This window comes from Acanthochromis polyacanthus, chromosome 18, assembly GCF_021347895.1.
Source record: "Acanthochromis polyacanthus isolate Apoly-LR-REF ecotype Palm Island chromosome 18, KAUST_Apoly_ChrSc, whole genome shotgun sequence".
NCBI lineage: Eukaryota > Metazoa > Chordata > Actinopteri > Pomacentridae > Acanthochromis > Acanthochromis polyacanthus.
In genome coordinates, this window is record NC_067130.1 from 24627483 (window position 1) to 24641136 (window position 13654).

The following is a 13654-nucleotide window of genomic DNA, read 5'->3' on the forward strand; positions in this document are numbered from 1 at the left end:
TTTTTCAAATGACTGGAAATGTGCATCCGTACATTTTAGATGTGTTCCAGTGTGCTTACATATGCTGTCTTTCTGCAAAGACATTAAAAAATAATGCCACAACAACATTCATTTTTTGTAGTATGTCTAAACCTTTGTACTAAATTTTAGGGATCTTTCAGACTTAAAAAGGACAAAGTGAATATGCGGTTTCTAACATTCATGTTAGAAACCGCATATTTACTCACCGTAGGGCTGAAGTAAGTTGAATAGAGCTGTTATTTCTTGAACACCTATATAAGTAGCAATAGCACAGAGGCTTTGTCGTGGGCCTCTGTGCAGCTCTCTGCAAGTCACAGCATGTCTGTTTTCAGGTCCTGAAGGCACTTCCTGGCACAGTTGATTGATCACAGCAAGTGTAAAATCAATGGCAAAGAAGAAAAAACATTTATATCCCATTTTAACAACACTTATTTTGACTTTACAATGATAAAAATTACAGTCTGGCTTTAGTTTTATATGTCCTAACCCTAAGCCCAACTCTTACATTTCATATCTTAGTGTTAGAAGCCAGTACTGGATGAAAAAAAGATCCTGTCTGTTGAGACAATCCAATTCCAGTGCTTTTACTAAACATGTATTGGTACTTACAGATAGTCGGGATGATGTTGTTTAATTCCTGTGCTGTCTGGGGGTGTGCAGTCTGCTTTGGGACAGTGGGATGTTCAGCGTTGTATTTCAGTGTTGCAGAGGGTTCCATCTCTCTTGGAGACTGAGGCACGTATGGCCCTTGTGTAAATTTCTCTTCGACTAAAACTTCAGGATGTCCTGGAGTAATGGCGATGGTTGTGGATAGGGAGACAGTAGAGGGAGCTAAATGAGGAATTGAGACAGTTATTTCCAGCCTGGGGTCAACTGATATAATAATTGGGTCCTGTCCAATAGGTTTAGGATCTAAGTGTGTGGGTGGTTCATACTCAAAGATCTTATCCACAAAGACCCATTTGAGGCCAGCTGTGCAGAGGGCTAAGCTAAGCAGGCAGGCTAGGATGGGCAGAATGCAGATTTTCTCAGAGTGCAGGCATTTATTAATCTGTTCCATCTCTATGCACACGCAGCAGGTCCCAGGCAAGGCCACAATTCCCGAAGCCCCCACATGCTCCCCATCGCCATCACCTCCTCCTTCTGCAGTTTCCTCTGCATCCTCCTCCCCTCTCTCACCAACTGCCTCTGTCTCCTCTGGTTTCTCCTCTGGGACTTGTCCAGTATCAACAGTAGAGCTGGTGGGGGAGGATGATCCAGGAGGAGGAGCTGGCCCTGCATAGAAATCCTCCATTCCCTCAGTCATCCTTTCGAACTGCTGGATGAAGTGTCCCTGAAGACTTCAACTTTTAACTCAAAGCATCACACAGTGGCTGTCTGCCACCCGTGTCCTTGGCCGTGTTTTCTATCATGAGGACACAAAGTCAGAGCTGGGATTTCAGAGGAAAGTAAAAATGCCCTTCAGACAGTTGAACCTTGTTAACAGTCCGGAAGATATGTAGTCAGCCTGTGCATTAGGGTAAGGAGTTCCTTACTCATGCTTTTTCAGAACACATATAATCATGGGTCTGTACAATCGCCATATTTGCTGCAAGTAAAAATGAAAAAATATTGCAAGAGAATTAGATTCTGTAATTGTTTTGTACGGTCTAGTGAGCAGGCGTGAAACAGTAGCACTTACTTACCTGAACACTTGGGCTGAAGAGGAAGAACAGGCAATGTCGACGTGATGGGCTGGCTGCAGCTGCAGCAACTGTAGTGCAGAGGACAGGACAGCCAGGCACTGCAGTGGCAGGAGGGACATGCTGTTGTGTCTGTAGAACTCCAGGCAGCTGAAAGGCTGAATCATCAGGGAGCGGCAGGTGCCCTTCCTCTCAGTGCAGCCACAGAAACAGATGAGTAAGGGGAAAGAGAAAGAAAGAGAATCACACAGAGAGGGAGGGGGGCTGCAGTAGCAAAGAAGGGAAGAGGAGACTGGATACTCCCCTTTTTTCTCTCAGCCCTCCTCTCTCAATCTTTCCTCTCCAAGTGGTTAGCAGGCCAGCTGCTGGCCTCCTCCCTTTTCTGCCTCTCTTCCTGTCTGGTGGTGTGTCCGTGCTGTCTTTGCAGGCTGCTCCCAATCCTAGCACAAAGCATCCAGCTAAGCAAGTTCCTACTTGATCCAATTAAAGCGCATGTCAGCGAATCACAGACAGGCAGGCTGCCGTGGCCACCCCCTCTAGCACCACTCCCCATTGATTATGCTGATACTAAAGGGTGTGTTTTTTTTTTTGTCAAGGGGAAGGAGCCAAGGGAGCAGACATACAATCTACCTAAGGGGATGCAACCATTGTTTTCTACCCCTGTCTATATTTATCTACACACGTGTGTGTGTGTGTGTGTGTGTGTGTGTGTGTGTGTGTGTGTGTGTGTGTGTGTGTGTGTGTGTGTGTGTGTACACTGCATGTGTATGAGAGTTTTGGTATTATTATTTAACATTTTTAACACTGACATCAGATTGAATAATTTTCAGGTGATATGTATTTAACTGATTTCTATCCTATACTAAGGTGTGCATAATTGTCAGGCAGCTTCTGTACTTCTGGTAAAATGGGATAAAAAATAGATTTAATGGACTCTGACATTCAAAAATACCCCTGAGACACATGTAGGACTAATAAGCCCTGACCACAAGACAATCAAATTTCTTGCTCTGAATAGTCGTTCGGGTCACAAAGAAAAAAAATAGTAATAACATTAAGAAAAGGCCAAAACTGCAAAAAGTTAAGCACGAAGCTACCAGGAAGCCATTATCCTGCAATGTCATTACATTTCAAATCCGCAACCTATTTGTAGTGTCTAGAAGTACACCATTTCAAATAAGGTTGAAACAAAACCCCTACTAAAGATTCACCAGTCAGTTCACCATAGGTGTAATTGTCCACACTGGACATAGATTTACCTAAAAACTGATTTTTCAAAGATTTCATGGACAGATTAAATTAGCATGACTCCTGATGGACCCAATGGATAGACCTGTGGCTGGATCTGTACTGGAGAAGATTGATGACAGGTGAAATGTCTTCAAGGAACTCAGGCAAGTCCAGTTAATTCCTTGTAACACAAAGAACACCGGACAACACTCAGGCACAAGCAAGGTGAAATAGGGGTCTCGGTAATGGCTGCTATCAGTGGGGATGAGGTAGTTGGACCTTTTCAGATTGAAGATGAAACAAAAATCAGGTCCCAAACCTAATGATGGTTTCCTAAAGACACTTTTTCAAGCAGTAATACAGGAAGGCCTTTTCAAGAATGCAATGACCCCATGCTCCATCACATTCATCCAGGCACTCCACTGCTTGGCTCACCAACAGATGGGCTCAAGTGTGACTGAATAATGACCTCTCTCCTTTCCTCAACTTCAGTCCTACTGAGAACTTCTGGGTACTTCCAATCAATCAATCAATCAAAGTGTATTTATATAGCCCTGTACAACAGCCCAAAGAGTGACCAAAGTACTATACACTAAAAACAAGAGAATAAGTTAAAAACAATATACTAACTTAAAACAGAGACAGCAATATACAATACAATAAAACAACAAAAACAAAAAACAATAAAACAACACAACAATATGCTTCTAAAAGTTAGTACATAAAAAAACTAAATCAAATGTCACCATGCCGCTAGTTGTTAAAAGCCATTTTAAACAGAAAGGTTTTGAATTTTGACTGACAAAGACCCAGGCCAGTGATAGTGCAGGGGCCTATTTCACGAAGCAGGTTCAAGAAACTCTGAGTTTCTTCCGCAACTCTGAGTTGATCTACTCTGAGATAGAAAATTCTGAGTTTTTGGTTTCACAACGGCTGATATGAGTTGGGTTAATTAACTCGGAGTAGGTTGACCCGGAGTTACACGCGTGTACCGCAACTCTGAAAAGACAGCATCAATGGAACCCCGATTCGACGAGTCACCATGGAAACGGGGAAGCGAAAGGCTGCGTTTTTGAAATGGAAGTTTTTAACGCGCTCATATGGCGAGTTTGAACACGTTTTTAGAAAGAAGTGCAACACCGCTGCAGCTGCAAAAGAGAGGGAGACGGCGTGGAGAACACTGCTGCCCGGATCAATGCGTAAGTTTAAATGTAGTCCTGTGTAATCGTAATAATATTACAGGGAATAACTGTCTGAATGGTAGCCTAGTAAGTTATTTCATTTAGGTGAAATCCCGCTGGGGAGAAGCGCACGGGGCAGCAGCTTAAGATGAAATATAAAAACATTGTTCAAACGGGTCAGACCTCGGCATTTTCTCAATGAGGTACTTCATGTTGATCATGTTTTACATTAGCCTAGCCATGCTAGACCCATGTTTCTGATGGCACAAGGGTCTAGGGAAGCTCGACAGGGAGGGAGGCGGGCTAAAAGGTTGCCTATCAAATCCCTCTGCAGCAATTGGATAGGTATACTACCAATCAACTCAACGAATAGGCTGACGTAGTTCCAAGAGCACCGACGGATTGTGGCTAAGTCCCATTAGCTTCCCAACCAGCGGAGCCGCGGAGCCAACTGGTATATTAAGGATTTGCCATATCCCGTCGGCATAAGTCCAAATACGACTTTCTTCTCAATGAAACACTTAAGTGCCGTCCTTTGTCTTTCAAGTTGAATTTTAGCTTCAAATCTTTAAGGGCTGTGGCCAAAGCCAGTCGAAAGATAACTGTTTATTGTGCGCTGGTTGTTTCTGTCAAAATCGTCACGCCTCTGTCGTCACTTCGTTACGCCCGCCTTCTGACTCTACTCTTCATGGTGATTGGTCCGGCCAGTTTTAGGAGAATCCAACCTCGAGCCTTATGGAGGGTAACTAGACCCACCCCGGCAGAGAATTAAATTCGTTGCCGTGGGTTGTCTAGCGCGGCTAGGCTAGTTTTACATTGTAAAGTAGCCTAAATATTAAGTGGCTGTTTGACTGTGCAGTTGTTTTATCCACACATAGCCTAAATGTCTGCATCCATATCATGTCCTGTTAAATAATTAAGCCTCTTTAAACTAACACAGACTTCTGCTCAGCCAACAGAAAGAAAGCAGATGCCTGTAAAACGGTGGTATAAAAGGTCATGGATGCATATGTGTGTGTATATATATATATATATATGTATATATATATCTACATATGATTATTTAGTTCTCTTTTTTGTCTTTTGGCCCCTTCACACCACAAAAGACCTTGTAACTGTAAGTAGGCAATACTCCAAAGATTTATCCAAATGGTAGTTTAAGTTTTATACAGAGGTATGTTCCTGATAGTTCTCTTCCCATTCAGATTTTAGGTGGAATATAGAGTGTGACATTTAGCCTACACTGAAGTGTTGCACATTCTCATCTTTTTTAACAGAGCATGGCTGGACAGCAGCAGGATGGTCCCTCATCTTCCACTGCACAGACTGACACAGTGAGATGGATGTTCAGGAAACACCAGAGGTTCATTCTGTGGAATTCATGTGCAATTGTATAATTTAATGTCCTCTATGTATTCCCAGTTATCAGTAAAACAGATTTACAAACTGCATTTGCTGAGAAAAAATCTAAAAAACAGATTAGGAGGGCAGATCTGGAAATTGAAATACTGGAGCACAAGTTAGAGGTGGTGATGGTCACAGGTGAATTATGATAACTACTGGAACATGAACTAAACTATCTCTTTTATTTGTAGGAAATAAAGAAGACCAAATGAAATGTGTATCATGTCTTTATTTGCTGTGGTGGTGATGATGGTGACTTAAACTCTAAAGTGATTATTGCATACGGTGTCTCTGACTGCTCTGCTGTCCTGGATAGCTGCAGGTGGATGAGGTCATCATCTGGGTCTTCAGTTTGTAGGGCAGGGTGTTGCTCTCCTCTAATAGTGGTAATATTATGAAGAACAACACATGCCACAGTAATATCACAGGCCCTCTCAGGGGTCACCCTGAGGAGACGTAGGCTCTGGAAACGGGCTTTCAGCAGGCCTATGGTCATCTCCACCCGGGCTCTGGTCCTGCAGTGAGTCCGGTTGAAGTTCTGTTGGGGGCCTGGTTCAGGGTCAGGGTATGAGGTCATCAGCCTGGGTTGGCATGGTAACCCCTGTCACCCAGCAGAAGGCCATCAAACTCTCCTGTAATGTATAGTGGATACATCAGAGTATATTAAAGGACAGAGACAAGAGAATTATATTGTGAAAATCTTTAGGCTGCTGACCATGCTGCAGTCTGTTGCTCAGGTTAGACTCTCCATAAATCCTGGAGTCATGAACAGACCCAGACCACTTGGCCTCCACATTAGAAATGATGTATGCAGCATCACATATGATCTGGACAGTGCAAAGAATGACAGATGTTGAACTATGATGCAGTCTTTAACATTTAGAAACATTTAGTAGTCAGTCTACCTGTAGCCTACCTGCACATTTATGCTGTGAATGGACTTCCTATTCATGATGTGAGGGAGCTGTGATGGGGATGTGTGTGCATCTAGGCAGCCAATCACACTGGGAAATCCTAAAAGAAATTAAAATGACTAATCCCAGTCTGAGGCTGCAGTACAATGTCATGAACAGAATATGATTTAAAATGAATTTAACAGATCTCTACATCATTCACCTGTAATCCTGTGGAACTCCTCTTGATGGACAGGTTTATGTCCACAATGATGAGTAAAAGTCGTTTCAGGACCAGGAAAACTTTTCTAACTGTCCTGCATACAGTTGTCTTACTGTAGTGCTCTGCATCTCCGACATTATATAAAAACTTTCATTTGCAAAGAACCGCAGCGTAACACACAATATCTGCTGGATGTGAGAGCATGACTACGGCTGGTAATGCAAATGTAAGGACGGATTAGGTTGTTTATGTAGATTATGGACTTGAAACGATTACGAAACGGTGCCGCTCAAACCGATAATTGTCCGGAAATGCGAGAACATTTATGCGCGGTCTGATAACAATCTACCGACGAATATTTAATTATCTGTGCAGTAATGCTGCTCCTTTATCCACTGGATCGTTAACAAAAGCTGTTTTACGCCAAAACTCGCTCGCTTACTGACTGAATGAATGAGGAAATGAAACATCGTGTGTGGCTGAAAGTGGGCGGAGACGGAGAGAAACTCGAGGTTTTCTCAGATAAACCTGCTGCCGACCAGGTTCAACTCATAGAGTCTGTTACTGCGGTAACTGACCGAGAGTTTAAGTTACCCCTCTTTGTGAAACAGGCTAGAGTTACCTAGTTACTCTATCAAACATGCGAATCAAATGTATGACTTCCATACCGGATCGGTCGAGGCCCGGGTTAACAACGACCGCCATCGGTGCTGTCGACCTACAGGGTGCCGGTGGACAATAGACGAATGTTGGTCGAAGAAGAAGGGGAGGAAGGTGTGTTTGTAGGAAGAGAGAGAAGAGGAACACCAAGAGTCTGGGACTGAGAGTAGGGACTTAGAATGTTGGAACTATGACAGGAAAAGGTAGAGAGCTGGTTGACATGATGCAGAGGAGGAAGGTGGACATACTGTGTGTCCAGGAGACCAGGTTGAAAGGTAGTAAAGCTAGAAGTTTAGGAGCAGGGTTCAAGTTGTTCTACCATGGTGTAGATAGGAAGAGAAATGGAGTAGGAGTTATCTTGAAGGAGGAGTTTGTTAGGAATGTCCTGGAGGTAAAAAGAGTGTCAGATCGAGTGATGAGCCTGAAGCAAGAAATCGAAGGTGTGATGTTCAATGTTGTTAGTGGGTATGCTCCACAGGTAGGATGTGAGCTGGAGGAGAAGGAGAAATTCTGGTTGGACCTTGATGAAGTGATGCAGAGTATCCCTAGAAGTGAGAGAGTTGTCATTGGTGCAGACTTAATGGACATGTTGGTGCAGGAAACAGAGATGATGATGAGGTCATGGGCAGGTTTGGTATCCAGGAGAGGAACGCAGCAGGACAGATGGTGGTTGACTTTGCAAAAAGAATGGAAATGGCTGTAGTGAATACTTTCTTCCAGAAGAGGCAGGAACATAGGGTGACCTATAAGAGTGGAGGTAGGAGCACACAGGTAGACTACATCTTGTGTAGACGGTGTAATCTGAAGGAGATCAGTGACTGCAAAGTAGTGGTAGGTGAGAGTGTAGCCAGACCGCATAGGATGGTGGTGTGTAGGATAACCCTGGTGGTGAAGAAGATGAAGAGGGCAAAGGCAGAGCAGAGGACCAAATGGTGGAAGCTGAAAAAGGAAGAGTGTTGTATGACTTTCAGGAAAGAGTTGAGACAGGCTTTGGATGGTCAGGAGGTGCTTCCAGATGACTGGACAACTACAACAAATGTGATCAGGGAGACAGGGCGGAGAGTACTTGGTGTGTCATCTGGAAGGAAAGGAGATAAGGAGACTTGGTGGTTGAATGAGGAGGTGCAGGAGTGGATCCAGAGAAAGAGGTTAGCTAAGAAGAAGTGGGACACTGAGAGGAAAGGAAAGAAAAGGTTTACAAAACTGTGGTGAGACCAGCCATGTTGTTTGGTCTGGAGACAGTGTCCCTGAGGAAAAGACAGGAGGCAGAGCTGGAGGTAGCAGAACTGAAGATGTTGAGGTTCTCTTTGGGAGTGACCAGGATGGATAGGGCCAGGAATGAGTACATCAGAGGGACAGCACATGTTAGAGGCTTTGGAGATAAAGTCAGAGAGGCCAGACTGAGATGGTTCGGACATGTCCAGAGGAGAGAGAGTGAATATATTGGTAGAAGGATGCTGAGTTTCCTACTGCCAGGCAGGAGGCCTAGAGGAAAACCAAAGAGGAGGTTTATGGATGTGGTTAAAGAGGACATGAAGGTTGTTGGTGTGAGAGAAGAGGATGCAGAAGACAGGGTTAGATGGAGGCAATTGATTTGCTGTGGCGACCCCTGAAGGGAAAAGCCGAAAGGAAAAGAAGAAGTTTTAGCTAGCCTAAAATATATAGGTTACACACCAAACTATCACAGATGCCTTAGTCATACTTCCATCCATCCTCTGTAGGGTTGTAGGGGTGCTGGAGTCTATCTCAGCTGATTCAAGGTGAAGACAGGGGACACCCTGTACAGGTCACCAGTCCATACTTTCATCATGTATTTTTGTATTCAGTTTGTCCCACACGTCCCCTGATAGCGTACAAGTGTGACAAAAAGCCTTCAAACTTAGAAAGTAAATATATCTTTTAATGAGGCTAAGTCCCCAACCCCCCACTGCAAATAAGCCAGCAAAGTGTGCAGGAGGAGTCAGGGCTTAAACAAGATGAAGACAGTCAGAAAGGTCAGGTCACACCACACTGCTTATTGACACTGCTGTGACCTCTTCCAATCCTCAGACAGAATTAATACCAGTAATGGTGTCTGTCGGAGAGGACTTCCTGTCATGCCTCTGAATTAGTGACCTGCATATTGATTAACTTCTCACCAATTTCATCCTCTTCATACGGGGGCCAAAAAATGACATAGAAAAGAAATGAATAAATGAGCATGATGGATTAAAAATAAGTAGATACATATTTTGCTTAAAGAGATTCAGTAATCTGACCACTCTGGGCATTCATGAATTAAATGATAAATTTATTTATTTCTTTCCCAGTTTAGTTTTGGACACTGTATCTTTCAGCACTTTGTACAAGGAAAGTAAGTAGTACATGAACAATCAAAGGGCTGCACAATGGTGGTAACCGGTGGTTAGTTGGCTCACAGCTAGAAGATCCCTGGTTTGCGTCTCGGCCTGGGATCTTTCTGCATGGAGTTTGCATGTTCTCCTTGTGCATGTGTGGGCTTTCACCAGGTACTCTGGCTTCCTCCCACAGTCCAGAAACATGCTGAGGTTAATTGATAACTCTAAATTGTTTGTAGGTGTTAATGTGAGTGTGATTGTTTGCCTTAATGTGTAGCCCTGTCCCGAGTGTCCCCTGCCTTCACCCAAAGTCGGCCGGGATAGGCTTCAGCCCCCCCCCCCCCCCCCCCCCCCTCAGAACCTAATGAGGATTAAGCGGTGTATAGAAAAGGGATGGATGGAAGAACAATCGAGCTTGTGCAATAATGTTTCTTACACTGTCAATGTGTCAGAGTCATTTTATCATCTGCGTGGTCAAACTGTTTTCCCACAGTTTTACACATTCCTTCATTCCATTTTATAAGGAAGCATGGGCTTTTTATAAACCTTTGTATTGTGCTCTATTACAATGTGTCTCGTGTTGAGAAAATCCTTCGTTTCTTCTTCACTTTAGCAGTCTGCTAATCCAGAAAAATGATAAAAGCGCGCTGATCGAAGCTTTGCTTGACAGGCAGCGTGAATGTCCGACCAGTGAGACTGGAAGAATTTGTACACAGCTACCTAAAATGTGTGTGTAACACCTCTCAAACCATTCTGCTGCTGCAACCACCTGTTCTTGCATCAGTAAAGATGAAGAACCAATTTAAGACATGGTCATACATGTCCAGGCCATATCCTCTTCCAGCCACATTATACTAATTAGCTTGAATGATTTAAGTCATGGTCACTTGTCCGTCTTCGATTGGTAATTTGGAGCTCTTTTGACAGCTTAAAGAATTTTCTGTCATTGGTTAAATATGTTTTTTGGGTGACCTGTCCTGTGTTTCATTTCTTGTTTCTTTTTTCCCCCCCACACTGCTGTATTTTTATTTTGTCTGCATTTATTCTTATTGTTTAACTCCACAGAAGGGGTGTCAACATTTTATGAGATTAATGCATATTTTACTCTTGCAGCCAAATATTTTATCATTTAGTGCATGCGTGTGACCATCACCAGCCCTCCCTGAAAGCTAAGCTGACATTATTCATTAGAATTCCCTGTTAAGAGCCAGGGAGGGCACACACTGCTGTATTTTATATATCTTCTTTCTGTGCTGTGGTTCGGTTAGGCTTTAATTTTCTCTTCCTGAAGACTAAAAGGCAGTTCTGTGTTGCGCATGTAGATGGGTTCTGTGCGCTTCCAAATGCAACCTCAACATATGAAAGACAGACCAAAATAAAGGTTGGACACCATCTGCCCTTTTATGACAGTACTACTCAGTTGCTAACTTAATTTGCACTGCTAAGACTAGGGGTAACTACTCCAATATACGCTCCATCCATATTTATTGTTAGTCAGTTTTCTGTAGAAGGTTGTAGGTGCTGGACCCTAGGCAAGATGACACAGGGCATATCACGGACCAGGTGGTGCGAACCCATGAAGCAGGCGACAGACAGGCAAGATGAAATAATAATGACTTAATATATATATATAAAATTAACAGAAGGCACTCAAAGGGAGGCGTGGAGAAGGCAGAATGGGAGAAACTAAACTAAGCTAAGTGTAAATGCCTTAGCCACTTGTACATGCTTATAATTTTATATTTTTCTATCGCTAAATTGGTCAGTGATTGTTTAGTAATATGTCATAGCGAATTTACAGCTAAAGCTTTATTTTGAAAGGACATCCACTAGGTGTCCTAAAGCAGGAGTAATTACAGTAAGGCAGAAAGCAGCGCGAAAGGTCTGATGAGCAGAAAAAGGTGCTCCACGGAAAATAATTGAGACAAAACGGTTTTAAGATGTTCTCAAAGCTGCTCACGGTCACTCTAGCACCTGGTTGATAAGGAGAACAAGGTTTGTATTGGAAACTGTGATTTATATGTGTTTTAATATAGTTATGAAGTGTATTAGTTGCTAATCTGCTAGCTAAAAGTAACATGGTCTATCTCCTGGTACAAGGTAAAACGGGATACAGCTAAAAGGTTTATATAAATACATAAATTCATGGTAAATAGCACTCTAATAGAGATTGTCAAGGTATAAGAGTCAAGGATTAAAAAGCAATTCATATGGTAATAAATATGACTAAAAAGGGCTATAAATTTATGGCATAAAGGGTGTAAGAGTTGCTAATTGTATTCCTATTTGTTTGCATTGTAGCTCTTACGGTGGATATGGTCAAGGCAAGGCAATAAAACATTCTTCAACCACCAGTTAAAGAGACCAACCTTTATTTGTCAACCGGGGACGCTACACTAAGGGCGACGGCCTGGGGCCGCGATGAAGGCTAAAACTAAAGAGGGGAGAGAGGAGACTCACAGATGTCCAGGGAACAGGAGGCGAGGTGGGGGGCTGAGCAGAGGGAGCTGATGGTGGATGTGGCGAGGACAGAAGCAGGCAGACCGAGAGCAGACAGAAGAGGGGTGCAGAGCGGAGTGGGGGGGTTCCGGGGTGAGGAAGGAAGACAGAGCCAGCAGGGTAATCCAACGTGAGAGCTGAGTCCAGATAGCTGCATGCGTGTGGGGATGAACGGCGTGTGGCATGAGGCATGAAGCAGGAGTGACGAACAGATGAGGTAATCCGTAAACCAGAGAGCGGTGTGCGGCGTGCAGAGTGTAGAGTGCAATGATCCAGCACCAAGGAGTGGAGAGAGCTGGGCTTTATGCTGCGCTGATTGTTAATCTGCGCCAGCTGTGATGCTCGTCATTAGTTTAATGAGCCAGAGCACAGGAGCAGGAAGGGGCGTGACAGGGCAAAGCTCAGAATACATGTTGGATAGGTCTCCAGTCCATCACAGGGCCAAACAGTGCATACAACAATGCACACTCACACTCAAACCTACAGTCATTCTTAGAAATACCAATTACTCTATAATGCATGTCTTTTGACTATGGAAGGAAGTCAGAACACCTTAAGAAAATCCACACAGGTACAGGGACAACATGCAAACAGAAAGGTCTCAGATGACCAAGAGATTAGAATAAGGGACCTTGGAGCTGTGGCAGTGCTAACCACTGTAACAGTGTGCCACTCTAACACATACTCAACACATAGTAGTACTGATCTTTGGATGGAAGCGTAGACCTGAAATCTCTCATTCAGGTTTACGCTTCCTCCCGCTCACTACCACAAACACTACAACAGTGCAGGTCAATAGCTAGACTCTTCTTCTCTGTGAGTGACCAAATTCTGTTAGATCTGCCAGTCTTTTAGAAAAGACAAAAACCCCTGCTCTTCACTGAACACCTTTGCACTTGACAGACTGCAAAAAAAATTAATTAAAAAAAATGTATTACACCACGGTCCTATTATCACACTTGAACTTGTTTTATGCCACTTTCTATGTGTTCTTGATTGCCAGAGTAGAGATAAGTGTTGGAGCATCAGCATCATGCTGCTCTGCCATGTAGATTCCACATCTTTCTCATTCTTTTGCTCAACTTCGCTCTAGGTTCCCTGGATCCATCTCTGCCTGGACTCCCTTTTTCATTTCCTTTGCACTGCTTGGCGCAACTTCCAAGTGTCTGACAACCACTACAAGCTCTAGCTTCAGTTTTCCTGCTGCCTGTACAGTTTCTCTCCAGCCTTACTTCCCCATTCCAGTTCATTCTTCAGTTGTCAGCCTTAAAAAAAAAATTCATTAACCAGTCCATCAGCCTCATGCCTCTGTCTGCACTTGGATCCTCTAGTCAAGTTGTGATGGGTTAACAATAAAAAGGATACAATTGGGCTATCAAGGTTCAGAATTTAGATTTCTAGGTTGAATTTCCATTTCTTCTTCCATTTAATCTTGTTTCAGGTTCAACTTTTGCCTCTTTTTAAAAGATGAATATATAAAGCACCACAGCTATGAACACATTGGAGTTGGGAGGAGTTGGTTTGG

General features: G+C 43.4%; 1 protein-coding gene across 4 annotated transcripts in view; it reads right to left on the reverse strand.

Annotated features, from left to right (window-relative positions):
* nrg1 (neuregulin 1) overlaps positions 1–3613 on the reverse strand; it is an 82670-nt gene extending 79057 nt beyond the window's left edge. The window contains exons 1-2 of one of the 4 annotated variants that reach the window (XM_022212160.2): positions 1707–3602; positions 631–1609 (exon numbers count right to left, since the gene is read on the reverse strand). In XM_022212160.2, coding sequence (XP_022067852.1) covers positions 631–1327 — 697 coding nt within the window. In that variant the 5' untranslated portion in view covers positions 1328–1609; positions 1707–3602. Of the gene's footprint in view, positions 1–630; positions 1610–1706 lie in introns of all 4 variants that reach the window. The other 3 variants (XM_022212159.2, XM_022212161.2, XM_051938898.1) reach the window with 3 other exon arrangements.
* Positions 3614–13654: the final 10041 nt, after the last annotated feature.